Source organism: Pipra filicauda, unplaced genomic scaffold (genome assembly GCF_003945595.2).
Source record: "Pipra filicauda isolate LSUMZ 115617 unplaced genomic scaffold, ASM394559v2 scaffold45_size4122338_pilon, whole genome shotgun sequence".
NCBI lineage: Eukaryota > Metazoa > Chordata > Aves > Passeriformes > Pipridae > Pipra > Pipra filicauda.
The window spans coordinates 485,167-504,249 of NW_024104598.1; the positions used below are offsets into that span (position 1 = coordinate 485,167).

Here is a 19,083-nt window from a genome sequence, read left to right on the forward strand (position 1 = left end):
AGGAACAAGCAGGGAATGCAAAACTAATACTAAAAATTTTAAAAAAGGAAAAGGTAAGTCTATAATTTTAGAACCCTGACCAGGGCAGTAAATATGGGCTTGTACCTGCAGACCTGAGTTTTGAATTCTCAGTTTACTTATCTCTAATGAGAGGGGATCCTCCCAAACCCCCTCACCCAGATATACCTTTGTGAAGATTTTTGTATAAAGACTTGTACATGTAACTGCCTCAAAGCAGGAAGCTTGGAATTGTGCCTGCTTGGAAAAGATGCCTTGCAAATTCAGGAGCAGAACTCCTATGTGAGAGATGTAATTCTGTTTTACAATACAGGTCCCAGTAAAGATGAAGCTGTATTATTGTTACACACCAAGCAACAGAGATGCTGCCTGTGAAAAATTCAAATGCCTGCAATAATTAAGGGGGGGCAGGAAAGTCATAGGATTTGAGCAGGAATGGATTTTACTAGGCCATTTCCTTTCTGTCCTTGGCTACTTCTGGAATGAACTCCATAAGTAAGGCTCATTTCTCTCATAATTCATCTCTGAGCCGTCATGGTTTGCTGGTTAAGTAGAGAGAGAGAGATTTATGGGATTGAAATTCTGAAATATTGTGGCAAATAGGATTTTAGCAATGGGGAGAAGTTGCCAAATAAATTCATCTTCTGTATTTTTGTGTTGCGTTCTGCTTTCAGTTCATTTGACTACAAATGAGCCAAGAAATGCTGTTTCTTTGTTGGCAGCCTTGAGAAACCTCGAGAATTGTGGACAATACACAGCAAGGATTTTCAGTGATGCCTTTTGTATTCTTGCAGCCTTGTCCCCTGGTGTTTTGTCCACCTCACTTTCCAATACCAGTATGTTGTTCCTACTCTGCATAGAAAACTGTTTTAAAAACATGTGTTATGCTGTCCCTACACACAAGATGCAAACTCCCTGTGTCCGTGACAGTGTCAGTGTTGATAGATATAGAAAGATAACTTGATTTTTCTTTTCTTTTTCTTTCTGAAGGGTATGACCCCCCTCATGTACGCCTGTGCTGCTGGAGATGAAGCCATGGTCCAAATGCTTATAGATGCTGGAGCAAATTTAGATATACCAGTGAGTAACAGAGGACCCTCTCCCCATAATTATTCATCTGTAAACTAATAGGAGCAGCTATGAAATTCCTTCTAGAAACTGAAGGCTTCAGATCTGGAAGCTTCAAGCAAGGAATTTCTTTCAGAAACCATGTCTTCAGAGATTTTGGAGGGGGGAGAAAACCTTCCAAACCTCTTGGAGAATTTAGTGACTACAATTATGATTGGCATTGGAAGTCTAATAGGCACGGGGTGGGGGGAGGGGAGGGAGCTGCCATGAGGAGAAACCAGTAAGCCCATTAAAAAGGCTCAGGGGACTGATGGTAGCAGCGTTCTCTAGGTGGCCTAAGTCACTTACAAAGGAAAAAGCCAGGTCTGTACAAGTCTAGAGATGGTGGCAGACAGGCAGAGTGGGGAATGACTGCCTGGTTCCCTTCTGCCAGGTTCCCAGTACCTCTCCACGATACCCCTCGGTGCATCCTGACAGCCGGCACTGGACTGCCCTCACCTTTGCTGTGCTACACGGGCACATCTCCGTGGTCCAGGTAAGATTCTGGTTGAGAATCCTTCCGGGAGGCATGGAGGGGCTGAAGTGCAGCACTGTGACCCTGACTCTCAGCCTTCCTGAGCACAGATCTGGCCCAGGCTCCACCTGCAGTTTGGTGGGAGCCTCCTAAAAAAAAAGCCTCCTAAAGAAACGGCATGTTTGGAAATGAGGAGAAGGAAAATTGATGATAGAATTCCTAACAAAACACAATGTGTTTCCTTATTTTTCTTTGGTTTCACTATTGATCCAGGGCTTACTGCTTCAAGAACAATGTTGCACAATCATTTCTTTAGTATTAGACAAAGTAGTGCTTCATGTGGAGTGGTTACAGCTTGACTGCTTGATCAGGAGCTTTCTGACAGTAGATATTGATTGGTTTATAAATTTACATGTGCAAAAATTCTGTGTGTGCTGATTTCTGCTCTAATTGAAGCAAATCATCTGTAACTTTCTCTATAATCCTTGAAAATTGCATGAATAAGACTTACACTGTCGTGGGATCTGAGCCTGCACATCCTCCCTGCTCCCTTTTCTGTGGAATTAAAGGGCAGCAAAATGGAGTGGAGTCCTGGAAATCCTACACAGACTTCCATAGGAATTACAAACTGATCACAGCAGATAGTCAATTGCTGATGAATTTAATTTACCTTCTGCTCAAAGGGAAAGAAAAAAAGATATAAGTAAATGGAGGCTGCACACACTCATCATTTGTGTACATTTGTAAATAATTATAAAGATTAGATTCCACCTGGCAAATTACCTGGGCAGCCTTAATTTACATGTAAGATATGAGTTTGATTCTCCCAGGACATGAAGCCAAGTATATCAAAGCTCCTGCTGGACTGCACTACCCACAATTAGAATATCCTGGTGGATACACATGGACAAGGCTGGTCCTCCCTGCCCTGTCCCACCCCCTGTGCCATCTGCCAGCCCCACCTGGCCATAAAACACCCCCATCACCTTGTAACCTTGTCCCCTTCATCTGGGAGAGGGTTCTTCCCTCACAGGCAGCTCAGTGGTTCAATGAAAGCAGGTTCTGTGTGACAAATCACTGCAGCTGCCAGAGCTCCTTTTTCAGCAGGCTCCACAGGGCAACAGATCGAGAGCCATGACCAGCTCCAGGGCTAATTCCCTGGAGGAACCCCGCTTCCTGCACACAGCATGAAGCTAAGTAAGATGGACTTCCTGTGCTCAAGAGAAGCTCTGATCGCAGAGCTCTTTGGAGTTGGGAAATTACAATTGCAAAGGCACGTCCATAAAGGAGATAAAAAATAGGTGGTGATGTTCTCCAGGCTGCCAGCTGAGCCCCTTTCCAGAATAAACTCAAATACTGAAAGCACAGTGAACGAAAGAAAATTTACAGAAAGCTGTAAATTGCCATTCATGGTGAGGAATGAGTGAGGAAATGCAAGAGAAATTTGCTTCGTAACTAATACTTTGCCGTAGCCTTTGTGTGCGGGCCCTTTGTGTGTGTGCCCTCCTCAGTGTGAATCCACTGGTTTTCCTTCCTAACACACAGCCCCTTCTGTTTGCCCTTCTGAATTGCTCTTTTCCCACCTCCCTGTCTTCCATGTGCCTGTTGCAGCTGCTCTTGGATGCTGGTGCCCATGTTGAGGGCTCTGCTGTGAACACTGGAGAGGACAACTACGCCGAGACGCCCCTCCAGCTGGCCTCGGCTGCAGGTGAGCTCCTTGTGACCCCAGCATGCTCCATTTCTTGCTTCCACAAGCCTGGTGGGCCCTGATTATCTGCTTTTGTAATTAGTCCCACACTTGCCTCCTCCCAGAGGCCACCACAGCAAAGCTGATGGCACCAACTCCTTTGCAAAGCACTGTCAAGAAACATGAACCAGCCCTGCCTAGTCCAGGCATGTCATGGATCTAAGATCCAGATGCAAAAAAATTAACAAGTTTAAATCCAGCCTGGGGAAAAATCACTGTTATGTAAAGAAATTTGTTTTATTAGTTTATTAAGTACAAGTAAAATTGTGCATTTCTTCTAGAGGGCTGTCAGGAGTTGGGCATTCTGGGAACAAGTCTGTGCTAGTTGTTGTTTTTCAGTACTTTTCACCTCTAACTGGTTTTACTTTTTTTCCCTTGATTTCTTTCCGCTTCATTTTTGTGCTTTTATGATGAGTCTCTCTGGTTTGCTCTGCTCCAACATTTATTGAAGGGATATTGATACTCACTGTGCTGGGTCTCCTGCCACTCACTCCTCCACCTAATGAGGATAGAGAAAGGAGCCCTGGTGTTACCACTCCTATTTTTATGCTTCCAGAGAGGAACCATCATAATGTTTCTGTCCATTTTTCCCCAGGAAATTACGAGTTGGTCAGTTTGCTGCTAAGCAGGGGTGCAGATCCCCTCCTGAGCATGCTGGAAGTCAATGGAATGTCCTCATCTCTCCACGAAGACATGAATTGCTTCAGCCACTCAGCAGCACACGGGCACAGGTAAGGCTCTGTTTATGTTCAGAACAGGGTGGGGTTTTTGCACTATGGGTATTTTGCACTATGGTGTATATATATATACCCATATATATGGGTATATATGACTTTGTGACCCAAATCGCAGGGTGTGTGGCTCAGAAGATGGTGTTAGGACACTCCTGATAACCATTTTTAGAGGTGAGAAACCAGTTTCTCAATCTATTCTGATGCCTTTTAGGCATGATTTTTAAATTGCTTGTTGCTCTTTTTTGCATCCCTTTGAAAAAAAATTGATGCAAGACTTCATTATTCAGCAACTATAATTTTCATAAAAGAAAGGGATTATATTTTAGTCAAAAGCACAAAATACAACAGAGATCTTTGCTTTTTCTTAGTCTGTCACTTGCTGGTCTGGCTCTGCAGCTCTAGGAGTGAGCAGGAGCTGGTTCTAGGGCCTGTGTGAGCAGACTGAGTTCCACCTAAGGGTAGGTTATGAGATTGAGGTTATGAGATCCTGGGTCATGTTCTGAGACAGAATCTAATCTTGTTAAGGTGGCAAAAATAATCTGCAACAGAATCTGGTTGACTGCACCTCTGGTTTTCGGATGGCCAACCAAGAGATGAGTCATTATGATGCTGAGCAGCCAGTCTGGGCTTTCCAACCCTGTTTGCAGGGTAGTTATTTAGAACTAGGTCATTACTTTCAAACTCTTCCAGAAATCCTTCTGTTCCCAGGGAAAAATGTTAGTGTAACAAGCCAATTAAAACAGCCCTGGAACAACCATGGAGATGGGCTGAGAGAAACCCACAGGGTTGTACAACATGGCATGTTAAATAACAGCTCCCTTGAACCCAGCTGAGCTTTACAGTGACAAAACTGCACCTCCAGGTACATCTCACATCTGGATACACCCAGAAAAGTATTCCAAGATCAAATGAGGCCCAAACTCTGCAAAGCTGGAACGGCCTAATGCAGTTATTTACAGTGTAAAACTACACAAACACTGTTCCCCTCCCACCATTTTCTGACCGTGCAAACTGTGAAATTTAAGGTTTGTTCTCGAATCCTAAAGACCCAAATTAACTGGATTTAGCCACAGGGAGTGGTGTGGGTGCAAGGAGAGCACCAGCTAGTGGCAATGCAGCAGCACAGCCGAGTGCTGGGTGGCCTTGCTGGGATTGGGAATGTCTAGAGCAGATGGTTCCAGCTGGCTGAGGGACACCAATGATGCAAACTTCCCAAAGTGGCCGGACACAAACAAGAAAGTCTCTCTCTTGCAACTGCTGTGTGAAATTCCAAACAAACCCACCGTATGAGGGGTATAGTCCATGTGCACAAACAGGGCATGAGGATGTGGGGTAAGGAAAGACAAGTTGTTTAAATGCTGTTCCATAGTGCCTGCTGTCTGTCTTTGGGAAGGAAATTATCTACTAAGCCAAATCCCCACAGCTAAATCACCACAGTCCTGTGTGAATTGATACTTCACTTATTAATAAGTGAAATCTCTTCCTCCTTCTCTTCAGGAACGTCCTGCGCAAGCTCCTGACCCAGCCCCAGCAAGTGAAGGGAGATGTTCTCTCCCTGGAGGAGATTTTGGCTGAGGGGGTGGAGAGTGACACCTCCAGCCAGGGAAGCTCCAGTGAGGGCCAGGTCAAGCTCTGCAAGACAAGGATGAAGGCTCTGCAGGAGGCCATGTACTACAGTGCTGAGCACGGCTACGTGGACATCACCATGGAGCTCAGGGCACTGGGTAAGCTCTTCCTTTTAACCATTGTGCAAATTTAAGGCATAAAAAGCTTTTTCCTCTGCCCCTTCCACTTGCAGGAGCACTAACTCCAACTGCAAAGCTATCCCAGGCTGTGTAGTTTAAATTAAAGAAGTGTTTAAGGCTCTTCACAAATTCCTGATGTGGGGTGTCCCTCACTCTTGGCTGGATTCTCTGTTCCCACATATCAAAACAAAGGGACGTATCCCTTTGTCAGATACTGACACCTAAAATTCAGAGATTAAATGGTTAAAGGTGAAAGAACAAACCTGATGTAAAGGTAGGAAAGAGAAGTTTTAAAGCTTGTGTATTACAGGTAACCAGGAGAAAAGACCCCTCACACCATGTTTGCGTAGGGTTATGTATTCTTACAAGTTCAGTTCAAATTTATTTTGTGGCTCTGACTAATCATGAAGCTCAGAACAAAACAGGGAGTCTGTGGTCCTTAACAATCAGCATAAAGCTCCAATTTATGATCCTGGTACCAATCCTTTGCTTGTGTAGATAATTTGTCAATGACCCAGTTCAGTCACCTTCAATATCAAACAAAAATGTATGTGCTGTTGGCTTGTATGTAATGGTCTACTCCAGTGCTGCCAAGTGTTAGTAATAGCAGCAGGACAATTACTCACAGGTACTTCAGCAAATCATCTTTCACTGTTCCTTTTCTGTGGCTGCAGGGGTTCCCTGGAAACTCCACGTGTGGATCGAATCCCTACGGACAACCTTCTACCAGTCCCGTTACTCTGTGGTACAGACCCTCCTCAGGGAGTTTGTCACTATTAAAGAGGAGGATTACAATGAAGAACTGGTTAATGAAGGCTTGCAGCTCATGTTTGATATCCTCAAAACCAGCAAAGTAAGTATTAGTTTGTGACAGTGTGAAAATCAGTGTTTTTGTTGTTGTACGAGGTTGTGCACAAGAACAAGTGCAAAGTCCCTAAGGAGTTATGGTATGGAAATGGCCCTGATAGCATTTATCTAAATGCATATACAGCCCCCAAAGCAGTCCTGAAATGCACAGACAGGGGGAAGCTGAGGAGCAGATCCAGCTCTTGATACCTCCATAACTGGTCACTACAACATGCGTTGTAACTCTCCTTTAAATTAAAAGCAAGAGATGTAACTGGCTGACTAAAACCAACTGCAGACTGGGAACCAAATGGATCTGACCATGAGCTAAGTGTAAATCAGACCTTGCTGAGGACACACTTGTGGGCTCATCTGTTCCAGAGAAGGGCATGAGCTTTTGCTGACAGGCTGTTCCTCTGTTGCTGAGAATTGTCAGAACACACTTGCTCAGATCCTTGTCCCTCTGTGGGGAGGTTATTCCTGTTGTTATGCAGTTGCTCTAAGCCTCAAGTGAACTGTTACAGCACATTTGAAACCTGCTCCAAACAGAGTGATAATACCTGTTCCATGCCCCTCACAGAATGATTCCATCAACCAGCAGCTTGCGTCCATCTTCACTCACTGCTATGGGAGCAGCCCGATCCCCAGCATTCCTGAAATCCGGAAGACGCTGCCCGCTCGCCTAGGTAAGGTGCTCACCTACACCGGGAAGTTCTTGTGGTTGTGGTTGGGCTTTTTTATTTTTTAAAAACATGCACAGTTTAAAAAAAAATATTCACCTGTTTTTTCCCCTCACCCGACAGATCCTCACTTTCTGAACAACAAAGAAATGTCCGACGTAACTTTCTTAGTAGAAGGAAAGCTCTTTTATGCACACAAAGTCCTGCTGGTTACTGCATCTAACAGGTGAGTCACTAACCAGGGATATAATTAAATAACCTGATTATCCCTAAAACATATGTGCAGTAGTTGGGATTTTACATACCCATTCCCTTTCCTTCTCTCGGAGTTTGCAGTGAGAGCTACACTCGCTCCAGCTTTCCTGGAATCTCACACTCACCTGGTACACTGACCTGGTACACTTGGATTTATTAGTTATTTTCTCTATTATTGGCATAGGAACAGGTTTTCCAACTATTACAAGGTGGGATTGGATCAGACCCAAGCAACTTGTAGGTTAAATTGTCCCTTAACTAAATACCATTAAATTGAAAGAAATGTTTCAATTTTCAACTTGCAAACAAGAACAAGGATCTTTGTTTTCCCCTTGCTTTGGCTGCTTGTCAGTAGTTGATGAGTATATGACACACTAACACAGCAATCTAAAGTGTAATTAAATTTAATCTTTTAAAACAATTTCCAGGTTTAAGACACTAATGACCAATAAAACAGAGCACGACAGCCACGGCAGCAAGACTGTTGAAATCAGTGATATGAAATACAATATTTTCAAGGTATGTAACTTATTTTACTTTTGCTTTATTCTTTATCATCTTCTCACCTACTTGGAAGGTAAGATGTAATATCATAGGTAATTTACAAGTAGAAATGGAATTCCTTTCAATACATCTGAATTTCAGGAGTATTCTGATCCTTTTTCCAAAGTTCTCAGGTAGGACCAGCCTTAAAACAGAATCCTCCAGTCTGTAGTCTTATTTTCTTAGTAGGCTCTTCCATTAAGCAGGAGAAAATAGCCTTCTACTGAAGTCATTTTATACTTTTAAGACACCATTTTCATACTTTTTTACAGCACCATTTTCATGCTGTGCTAAACAAAAGTAAATTATTTATAGCAGGTGGATTACGAGGCTTCATATTCATTCAGATTAGGTGATCAGAAATCAATGGCGTTCCTGTCAAGAAAGGGTCAGAATTGACAATTATACTTTGCTTTTATGACATTTATGTATTTAATGGACCTAAGGGAGGATTATTCATGATGGAGAGAAGGCAGGTTACACACAACGAAGTTAAAAAACAAGTCAGTGAAATGTGATAGTTATGGTATTCCAGATTTCCAGACCTGCATTTCAGATTTGGAAGAAAGGTACAGAACAGGGAGATGGGAATTGAATTGAAACAGTGAAATGCTTCACAGAGTTAAACAATTTGATGGCAAATATAATCAGATGAGTTAAGGAGATGCCATCTCAGTTACAGTGGAGGATGCTGAGCCACCAGAGATCTGAGTGTTCTACTGGAAAGCAGCTTTGCTCTCCCGTAATTGTTATATATACAAATATATACAATTAGAAAATGTTTAAAAATAGCAGCTTAGTTTGTTACTACCCCTGTGGGACATGGTAAGCATGGCTTGCAGGCCCCACACCTGCTTACACAGCACCCAGGACACTTCTCTCCCAACACCAAATCCAGTCCTGTCCCTGGTAGGATGGTACCGTTTGGGCTGGGGGTGAGCGCATGCACATCAAAGAACAGAAAAGCTGCCTCTCCCTTTTTCTGAAAACAATTAGGCCTTTTCCTCTGGCCCTGATGGGAGGCTGGAAGATGATTAGAAGCCCAGCAGGGAAGGCAAGTGGCTGGGAGGTCCCTGGGACACACATGCTGGGCTCGCTGGCAGCTCCGCGCGTGACCAGCCGGCCGGGCTTTACAAAGCCGGATCTGAGACACCGCTTTACAAGGACAGCGGTGTTGCCCAGAGACACACTGTCACCCTCAGCCTAAAATCCTCAGCAGGGCCCTTTTCAGAACCCCAGAGAGAAAGGACTGTTAGAAAGCAGCAGATTTGCAATGCTAGGGAAAAAAAAAGCCACCAATGGAGGCGAGAGCCGGAATAGGACACGATTCCCGTCTGTTCAGGAAGGGGAACACAGCCATCAGCAGCCCCTTGTGACTTCAGTGATAACTTCATGCCTGGCCTTCTTCCAATTCCAGATGCTGATGCAGTATTTATACTATGGAGGAACAGAATCTATGGAAATTCCCACCACTGATATCTTAGAGGTGAGAGAGCATTTTCTTCTAAGTCTTGCCAAGTGCACTGGGGCATAAACAGAGCTGAAAGGCAAACTCCTGGAGCTAACAGCAAGCTCCCATCCAATCCAGGAGCGTACTTAACACTTGGAAATGAGCTTAAAAGTTTCAAAACATCATTGCTTGGTGCTTCTGTGACAGAAAGGAGCACAAATACATTTCCTGCGTGAGGAGCCTTTGCTATGACGGGAAGTGTGTCTGTCAATCACTTTAGCATTGAGTGGCATTTCTGCTCTTTCATGAGGACTTGGCCATTAAAACAGGGAGTCAGAGGCTGTTCAGAGAGGAAATGATCCGTTCTGTTTGCCTTCCCTAGGCCTTTCAAGGCTCATGATCTCAAATAGCTGCTTCTCTCTTGTCCCCATAGCTGCTGTCGGCTGCCAGCCTGTTCCAGCTGGATGGCCTCCAGAGACACTGTGAGATCCTCTGTGCCCAGACCATCAGCATGGACAACTCTGTGAACATCTATAAATATGCAAAGGTAAATGCCAACCCCCCTTGTTTAAGAATCCCAGTGAAACAGCAGGATTCTTCCCACGGGCTCCTGTTGGGAAGTAAATAGCACAGGCACAGGTGGGCACCTCTCTGCAGGTGACTCTACCCCACCATAAAGTGAGTCTGTAAAGTCCTGCACAGCCCCAGTGTGTTTTCCTGTCTGAAGCAATCATGTGGGAAATTGAGGGGGGATCCCTGCAGAGGAGGGGAGAGCTGTCTGAGCAGGCTGATCCTGCAAACATCAGCAAAGCCCAAGGGATTCAAATCCTGGGAGCAGCAGGGGCCATTGATCACAGCACAGCAGCTACAAAATAAACCCTTTCCTAGGACCCCTACTGCTGGAATATATTCCTTACAGTTCCAGAATTAACATAAACCCAGTTGTGTGGCAGATATTCACCTCTGTAGCAAATAACCCATGTTATCAATAAATCATAAATACTTTGCTGTTCCTGGAATTTTGCAGGATCAAATCCCTTAAGCAAAAGAAACAGAGAGCTGATCATGACTTTTTTATTTTGTGTGCAGTGTGTCACACTGAGGCTTTTCAATTCCTGACTCTCACACTGGGCTGGTTTTTTTCCCATGGAACTTGGGCTGGTTTCTTTCAGGATCTAAAATTTAACAGTATGCCGTGGTAGAGAGGGGAAAAAGAACATTTCCTACTGGCCTTTAGTACTTTTCCTTAAAATAGTATTTGCACAAAGTTCCCAGGAACAAGCTGTATGTGCACAGAGCTTCTTAATGCTGAACTTGAGTTTTGTTCTCATTACTGACCTGACTAATTCTGAAGCAAAGGGAAGATCCCAGCCAGAAATCACCCAGTATGGTCTAGAAGTGTAATATCCCTGTTCTTCTACATCCATCTCCTTTTTGTAGGAGCAAGGCTCACATCCTGTGAACCGTATCCTGATTGCCCTGAGCTGTGCTCACCATCTGGCAGTGCAGTGTTGTGTGTCACAGCTAAACAGGTACCTTGGCCACTTCATCAGCCAGCTGCTCTGCTCCTTGAAGAGCAGGAGGCTGGAGTGCAGGCCAGGGGCTCTGCCAACAGCAGGCCAGCAGGGGAAGGAATTAAAAAAGCCTGGATGCCTCCCTGCTCACACCTGTGCCTGCAAAAAGCACCAGGAGAAATTATCAGCCATCACTGGTCCTGCCTTCAGTGCTTTCTCACTGTCCTTTTTCTGTCTTAGGAAAAAGCATTAGAAAGAGAGACTCAGGGATGTAATTTAGGACTTCAAGGCTAAAAAAATCTTCCTCTCTCCCTCAGATTCACAACGCACCCGAACTGGCCTCTTTCTGCGAGGGCTTCTTCCTCAAGCACATGAGCTCCCTCCTGGAGCAGGACTCATTCAAACAGCTCATCTACAGCAGGAACAGCAAAGTGCAGGGCCTGGACCCACTGAGAGACCTGCAGACAGCCCTGGCTGGGCGCCTGCACTCCATGTATGTCACCTCCAGGGTGTGAGGCGGGACAAGGCACTGGGATTCATCACCAGGAAAGCTGTGGCTGACCTGTTTGCCTCCTGGATCTCGCTGAAAGCCCCCTGCAGCAGCCACCCCCAGGCCAGGGTGCTGAGGGAGGGGGAGCTTGGCTTCTCTGTGCTGCTGCTGTCACAGAAACGCCCCTGGCACAGCACAAATAAGGGCTGAGGGTGCAAGGGAAGAACCTGAACCGCAGAGATCAGCGCTGCCCTTTCCACAAGCACAAGGCAGGGCTGGAGAGAAAGAGGCAGTTTTACCTAGACCTGACGCCTAATACATAGGTTTAAGTGTCTACACACCACCTAGTTCACACACAAACAGATGTTTTCCGTGTAAAAAGGCTGCATAGAAGGAGTTTTCTGATCCACTGCCCATCCGATGAGCCAGTGCCACAAACTACTTCAGTAACACCACCAGTGTCTGTACATGGCAAGAGACTCACATAACTTTTCCCCCAAAACTGTTTGCACCTTGAAAGAGATATTTTGGATGTTCAAAGCTGAGTAGAAACTAATATTAACTCTGAAATTACTCGTTCTTTAAACCTTATATGAAGAACTGAGCTGGGGCAGGGAGGGGAGAGTCGGGGGGTTGTGTGTTTTCACTATGCTAGTTGTTAATCTTGTTTTATCTTGAGGAGATATAAAAAGACTGTCTGCCCTTTCACTTGTCAAGGTCTGATAGTCTCAGTTGCTTTCACCTTCAAAACCTGTTTCTGGACATTATCTGTGAGACCTCACAGCATAAAAGACACTTTCTAGAAGACTCAGGTGTAATAGGAGCTATGCTAAAAACTGCCCAGTTGCATAAACAGCAATTAAAGTCTCCCCAAGACCCCAAGAGGAACACAGAGCTCCATGGTTTGGTCTCTTTCTGGAGCTAGTTGGAATCAGCAGCTCTGACCTCTATACTCCACTCCCACAGCCTCATCCCTGGATTGCTGTTTCCACAGATACACTACCTCAGGGGGTCTGGGCACAGTGCACACCTGGCAGGTACCTGGGGGTTGGCTGCAGCCTTAAACAAGATGCCTCAACTCAAATGCCCAAGATTCACATTTTTCCTTTGTTCACAGATGTTTCTGGTCCAAAAGGCCTCATCCTAGCTGACTTAGGAGAAGAAAAAGCAGACAGTTCAATCTACAGTTTTTTGTGTGTGTTTTTACTTCAAGTAATCCCAGCTGTAGGAAGGTTAAAACACAGACCTTACTCTCACCAAGAGATTTAAGGAAAAGACCTCCAGCTATTCCCACTGAGCTTTGCTTGCACCCACCAGAAGCATTCACCAAGGCCCTTTCATTCATTTTAAATGGGTGGAGGAAACCAAGTTTTCAGTGGAGAACTGTTCCTTCTTAGAAACTCAACAATTAATCAATATTATAATTAAACACACTGGAAAAGAAGGAAGTTCAGCTGGGCCCAAGCTCCAAAGCACAATATAGACACTGTTTAGGTAGATGCAGGGAAGGAGAAGGAATGACAGCATCTCCCAACAAATCCATCAAAAGCTGACACAGCCTCAGTCCTAAAGGATTTACACAAGAGGCAAATTGCATGCAAGGATAAGGATTTAGGCTTAGTCAGCTGACAGGTTGGTCAGGGCACACTCCCTTTGTGCTTTAGGTACACATCTGCTTCTGAACATCACCAGCTCCAATAACCCTATTTATTAGCAGAAAGCCATACAGGGGGTTCAAAATTATCACTGGTCTGCCTGAGAAATACCACAGAAGGCTTGATCTTGGAAAGTATTTTCAAGTAGCTGCTCGCTCCAGCTACCTGTACAAATATGTAGGTCCTCTTTTGTTGCTGTAATATTACAATGCTTCGTTAATTGTACATTAATGTTGTCTTGTATGTAAATGCACCAGGATTTTATTAACAATGTAATTTTAAAATACACAGTTGCTGTTATTTATTCTGCTCTTCTAACAATGAGAAAAAAACCATGTATTTATACACACTTCAGTGCAAAAGGCTGTTGCAGTTTAAGCATCCTAAATTTGTTTTGGTTTATATACACCTAATTTTAGGGATAAAGAGTCATTCATTTCCCCCTTCTAGGCTCAAACATTTTTTGAAGTAATAGGTTGAACTTGCATTTTCCCTTGCTGGAGTAAGTTTAATGATCATTAATGGGTGCCCCAGGTGGGAGTCAGTGGGGTTCCTGTGCGCCAGCAGTGCCAGGAGATGTCTCATCCCTTCCCCAGGGCGCTGCTGCAGGGACATCCCCCCTGGGAGGCTGCAGGACACATCTGCACCAGGATGGGAATCTGGGCTCCCAAACCCATCCAACAGCTCCGGCCCTGGAGCTGCTGCTGCACCTCCCGTTTGGCCAGTGGGGCTGAGAGAGGGAAAACTTACAGAGGGAACTGAGAAAACAACCCCAAATCTCAGTAACTCACTTTGTAGTAAAAAACTGTGCCTGTGTTTACACACATCCAGGAAAAGCACTCCCACTGGAGGAGTCTTGGAATTACTTCCTTTGGCATTCCCTGGACTGGCACAGCTCAAACTGGTGCCATTCAATTCTCCATCTCCCAAATCCAGGTTCTCCTTTGCTGTGGGGTTTTTGCCTGTCCCACAGTCCCGAGGGACCTCTGGCAGCTGCATTGCCCAAGAGATGCCTTGGGACTGCTGGGAAACACCATTGGGAGGGAGGCAGAAATCAACTAATTCAGGGCAGCACCTCAAAATATTGGGGGAAAATACGACAACATTCCATGGCCTGCAGCAGGGTTAAAGCCAAGGGAGTCTTCCCTCACAGGAATTAAATCCCAAGCAGTAGCCCTTGGAGATGCCTTAAAATAAAAGGGTGTCGTTGGAAGCAGCATTCCAAACTTTTTCCACATATACTGTATTTCCCAAGTGGAGATGCCTAAAGAAGCAGGGTGGTGTGTTCCTGACAAAAGAACAGCAAAATTCATGGGTGGGAGAAAGAAGCTTAAAAGGAAAGTATGAGTGGAGGTGCCTTTAGGACACTTCCAATTCCTCAGTGTCAATGGAATTTAAATTAAGGCCCAAGTATCCAAATCCTGATATGCATGTATGAACTTCAAAGCTTCTGCAAGTGTTTTACAGCCAGGGAGGGAGCCAAGAGTCTGGAATCTCTCTCCAAGAACTGGCTGCTGGTGTGTTTGACCAGGTGTAGGAATAGTTGTGTATTCCCTGGGGTTGTCCTTCTGGAGAAAGGTTATTTATCTATGCTGGGTTTATTCAGTGTATTTTCACAGTGATGGAAACTGGTTTTACTGAAAAGCCTGAGGTGCCAAAGGCACAGAGCTCAGAGTCAGCCCTGTGGGAAGTGGTTGAATGCCCATTTTCCTGGTCCCTCAGGCAGCAGCACTGGAGCACTTTCACCCAAAACATGCCTGAGGTGCCAAGCACTGGCAGGAGTCAAATGCAGAGAGTGGACAGGAGGACTTTGCACTGATCATGTAATTCCAGAGCTAGAGCTATGCTTCAGAAATCCTGGGAGATGCTGCCTCACCCAAATCCCATTTAAAGCTCAGCATCCCTCCTGCTCCCTTGGACTTATAGTTGCTCCCTTTGCTGCTCTTCACCAATATTATTACTGTTGTTATTCTTCTTGGTTCTGTTGTAAATCACCACTCCATTTCTTCCATAACCCTTGGCTTCCCAGAGGTGGTGCTTTAGGAAAGACCCTCTGGCCTGGGAAGATGCTTTTGGCTCCCACCACATTCCCAGCCCTTGGGACCAGCAGCAGCTGTGCTGTCCCTAACAGATGAGGCAGAGGTGCCCTGCCATCCTGACCTGCTGCAGTTTGGCTTTTGGAGGGGGCTCTGGTGGTCTGAGGGAGAAATTCTTTGTCATTCCATAGCACAGTTATCCCTGGTCCCACTAAAAGCAGGAGGAATCATTTTATCATTATTTTGGGAAACACATTTTGTGTTTTCTCTCTTTTTCTGACACCATGGGGTGAAGCAGCAGCTTCCAACCTTTTCAGTGCTGGTCTCTGGAAGAGTTTTTATGTGTAAGGAGGCTCATTCTCTGCTGGAATCCCAGTCACAGCCCCCCAGACAAATGTGCAGTTTAAGGTCTCACAGCCTGTACCAAGACAATCTCCTGCCTCTGGACATGCAAAAGGAGTTTTCCATTGTTACAGTACAGCCCACTATGATTATGAAGTGATGTCATTATTTTTATGTTGGGCCTGTGGAGGAAGTTTATTGGAGCAGCCAACACTGCTCCACCTCCACAGACAGCCCTCTGGGTTTGGGATCTTGATTTGTGGGTGTGAAATCTCCTCACAGAATCCTTGGAGGCTGAACGAAGACAATCTTCTGAGATGGGAAGAGCTGGAGCAAGTTATTGTGGGAAAAGAAAATGTCATGTGGTGCTAAAAACTTTGTGGTTCCCTTGTCCTGTGCTCTGTGCTCAGTAATGGGTCAGCTCCAGAAATGTCCTGGGGACCTTGGAAAGTGATCCCTGGTCTACTGAAAAGTGGGAAAATAGCACTGGCAAAATGCAGCCCCCGAAGGGGGGGCAAAAAGAGCAGGATGTGAGTGTCTGAAAAATAAGGGAGAGACCAAGGTATTGTCCTCAGAGGGCCAGAAGCCAGGGACTAAAACACTGAACTGCTGTTGCACAGAGAGCCCCTGCACAGGCCCTGGGAATTGGGCTCATCTTGGCTTCCCTTCCAGAGCAAGAGGGGGCTGCAGCCACCCCAGCCCCCTGATCCCAGTTCCTGGGGCTCCGGCACGGGACAGGGAGCGGGGCAGGAAGTGTCACTCCCAGCCCGGAGCACTGCGCTCACCTGGATCGATCCACAGGCAGGACAGCCCTGTCCCAGGCCAGGATTTCACTGGAGCATCATCAGCTCCTTGGGAATTGCTTGAAAGTAGGATTGAACTTTATTCTGCACTTCCTGTCCACTCAGCTGCACAGAGCAGAGCTGGCACCAGACAAGGAATGAGTCCCAGATTTGTCTCCCACTTGGAAACCAAACCTCTCTGGGCTGTTTGACAGCTCAGCTCCACAGGGATGCAAAGGCTTTTCCCCTCACAGTAACAACTCTGGGCAGGAAAAGATTTATCAGTCAAGATGTGTTACCTGATCTTTCTACTTGAACTCATTTCTTCTCTCCCTCAAGTTTCAGGGACTTGCTGGTCCTGGAGCTTCATCAGAAGCTTTGGGTGGGTGGGATACCCAGACTGAGTTAGTCCTGGAAATGCACATCCACACCCAGGTCAGACAGTCAGGGATGTTTCCTGCACTCCAAACACCACAGCCCCAAGCACCAGGAGCCTGCAGATGCTCTGCATTGCAATCCACAGCCTCAGTCAGTCCTACAAGGGAAAGCAAAGTGGTTTTGCCTCCTCTGAGAAGAGCTCTTACAATTACATTTAATAGAAAACAGCCAATTGCACATCACTAGTCATTTCTCAATCCCAATATAAACTTCTTTCACAGTTATATCACCACCTTTATAAACCAATTATATTACATTATAGAGCTCCATTTCTATGATGGGTAGGTACACCTTTTATACTCCCAGGAATGCCTAAATAAAATCCCAGGAATCTTGCTTTGAACTCCCCAGGTCTAGGGAGCCAGAAGATCTTCCCGAATAATCCTTTTGGTGAGTGCTGGAATCCTCAGGGTCTCAGAACCCCGATGGGCATCAACAGCACCATCCCTCCAGGGAGGCCCCAATTTGTTCCCGAGCTTTCAACATACAACCCAGAAGTCATTTGTTCAAGATTCCTTCTTTGGAACTTCAAGTACTCAGAACAGAAAAAACCCTAAATACCAGTTCCCAGGGCCAAATAAACTTTTAAGTCCAGACTCCCCAATTAATATCCAAAGTAACAAATACCCCACCCAAGGTGTATGGGTAGAAAGCCAGAAGAATGCCTGATTTATATAATGCAGGGGGATCTTTCCTGTGTCCCAGAATGGTCTGGGGATCTGAGGGCCTTCCCAAGAAAAGCTCAGTGCCGGCGTGAAGGTCCAGAGATCCCTCAGATCCAGGAGAGCAGGCAGAGGGCCTGCTGAGGGGCCAATTCTGCTGCCTGAAATCAGCTCCTAAAAAAAACCTATAAGACTCAACTGGTGAGTTTTAGGAGCCAGGCATTCCTTGGTTACAACAGCCTGGAATCATTCCAGCCCGCTGGGTGCCCTGGGAATGAGCTCCCAAAGTGCACACAGAGGTATCTCCACTGCAGCTGATATGGCAGCATTACAAGATGATTCATATTACATATACATATTATTATGCATATATTCATATTTTAAGTTGGCTGAAATGAAGAGGGTTTATAATGTGGCTTTTTAAGGTATTTACTTCACCATTTGTGTTCTCATAGCAGTGTTTAAACACACCTAAACACCAGTTCTGCTCCCTGCTGGTATCCCAGCCCTAAAGAACAGCTTTGACATCATCAGTCCGGCAGATCTTATTTAGTTCTGCTCTTACCTGTAGAAACTCACAGACTTGGCAGAGCAGCTTCCCAAAGGAATTCTCTCTCCCAGGAACAAAAGCAACTCACAGCACTCCTGTCTGCAGTCTAGACTGGAGCTTGGACTTTTTTTTTTTTTGAGGGGGTTGTTTTTTCCTTTCTTTCTTTTTTTCCCCCCATTATGTTGCAGGTAGTTTATTTTTTTTTATTTTTTTTTTTTGGTGCAGGGGTTAGAGATCGCTGGCTGAGAAATTTTTTGGTTCCTAATGTGCATAATTAATTGCTAATTTGCATAATTGCTAATTTCCATCAGAAAGCAGCAGATGGTAGTGTCCAAGGAAAACCCTAATTCTAGGAATCTTCTCTGCAGCAGGAGAGACAGTGAGGGTTAAAGTAACTCATACCCCAGAGATACTAAAAAAAAAGCAAGTGACCCTTCCCTTCCACATCACCTCAGGACCCCAAAGGCCAAAAGGGCTGTGGCTGGTGCACTGTGGGAGGATTGATGTAACAGCAAAGAGCATTTAAGACATTCTGACAGCAACAGTACAGGAAGCAGAGGCACGGACTCATCGATGAGCTAAGAAGTATAAAGGTTTAAGAGTAAGAATTTGACCCAGAGCTACCTTTTTTCTTCTTTTTTTTGGAAACCCACCAGCACAAACACTGACTTGTTATCAAGAATTACAAAATACAAACACCTCAGATTCCCCTTGGAGCACTATAACAAGTAGGTTAAATAGAAATTTCTTAGGAAACCAGTTGCATACAGCCTATAATATTTTACAGAGTGCTGCCCAAGGAGCCTGAGAAGGTAAAAGAGCAGTTTGCCCAGCTTTGGGGAAGCACCAACCTTTGCTGGCCATAATGCCATGGAAATAAACAGGGCTCACACATCTGCCTGAACACACTCAATGAATTCTAGCCTAAAATAAAGCCTTTTTGCTTTCTAATAAGCCTCTGCACAGCAGGCAAGCACTGGCTAATGCAGCCCCACTATTCACTGGCCCTTTGCC

At 45.2% G+C, this 19,083-nt stretch overlaps 1 protein-coding gene across 1 annotated transcript in view; it reads left to right on the forward strand.

Annotated features, from left to right (window-relative positions):
- Positions 1-13,547, forward strand: part of ABTB2 (ankyrin repeat and BTB domain containing 2) — a 116,046-nt gene extending 102,499 nt beyond the window's left edge. Inside the window, exons 6-17 of the mRNA XM_027728620.2 lie at positions 1,009-1,098; positions 1,520-1,621; positions 3,212-3,308; positions 3,943-4,078; positions 5,579-5,805; positions 6,501-6,679; positions 7,253-7,358; positions 7,476-7,578; positions 8,036-8,126; positions 9,568-9,636; positions 10,034-10,147; positions 11,432-13,547. Of these exons, the coding sequence (XP_027584421.1) occupies positions 1,009-1,098; positions 1,520-1,621; positions 3,212-3,308; positions 3,943-4,078; positions 5,579-5,805; positions 6,501-6,679; positions 7,253-7,358; positions 7,476-7,578; positions 8,036-8,126; positions 9,568-9,636; positions 10,034-10,147; positions 11,432-11,629 (1,512 nt within the window). The 3' untranslated portion in view covers positions 11,630-13,547. The remainder of the gene's footprint in view (positions 1-1,008; positions 1,099-1,519; positions 1,622-3,211; positions 3,309-3,942; positions 4,079-5,578; positions 5,806-6,500; positions 6,680-7,252; positions 7,359-7,475; positions 7,579-8,035; positions 8,127-9,567; positions 9,637-10,033; positions 10,148-11,431) is intronic.
- The last annotated feature ends 5,536 nt before the right edge of the window (positions 13,548-19,083 follow it).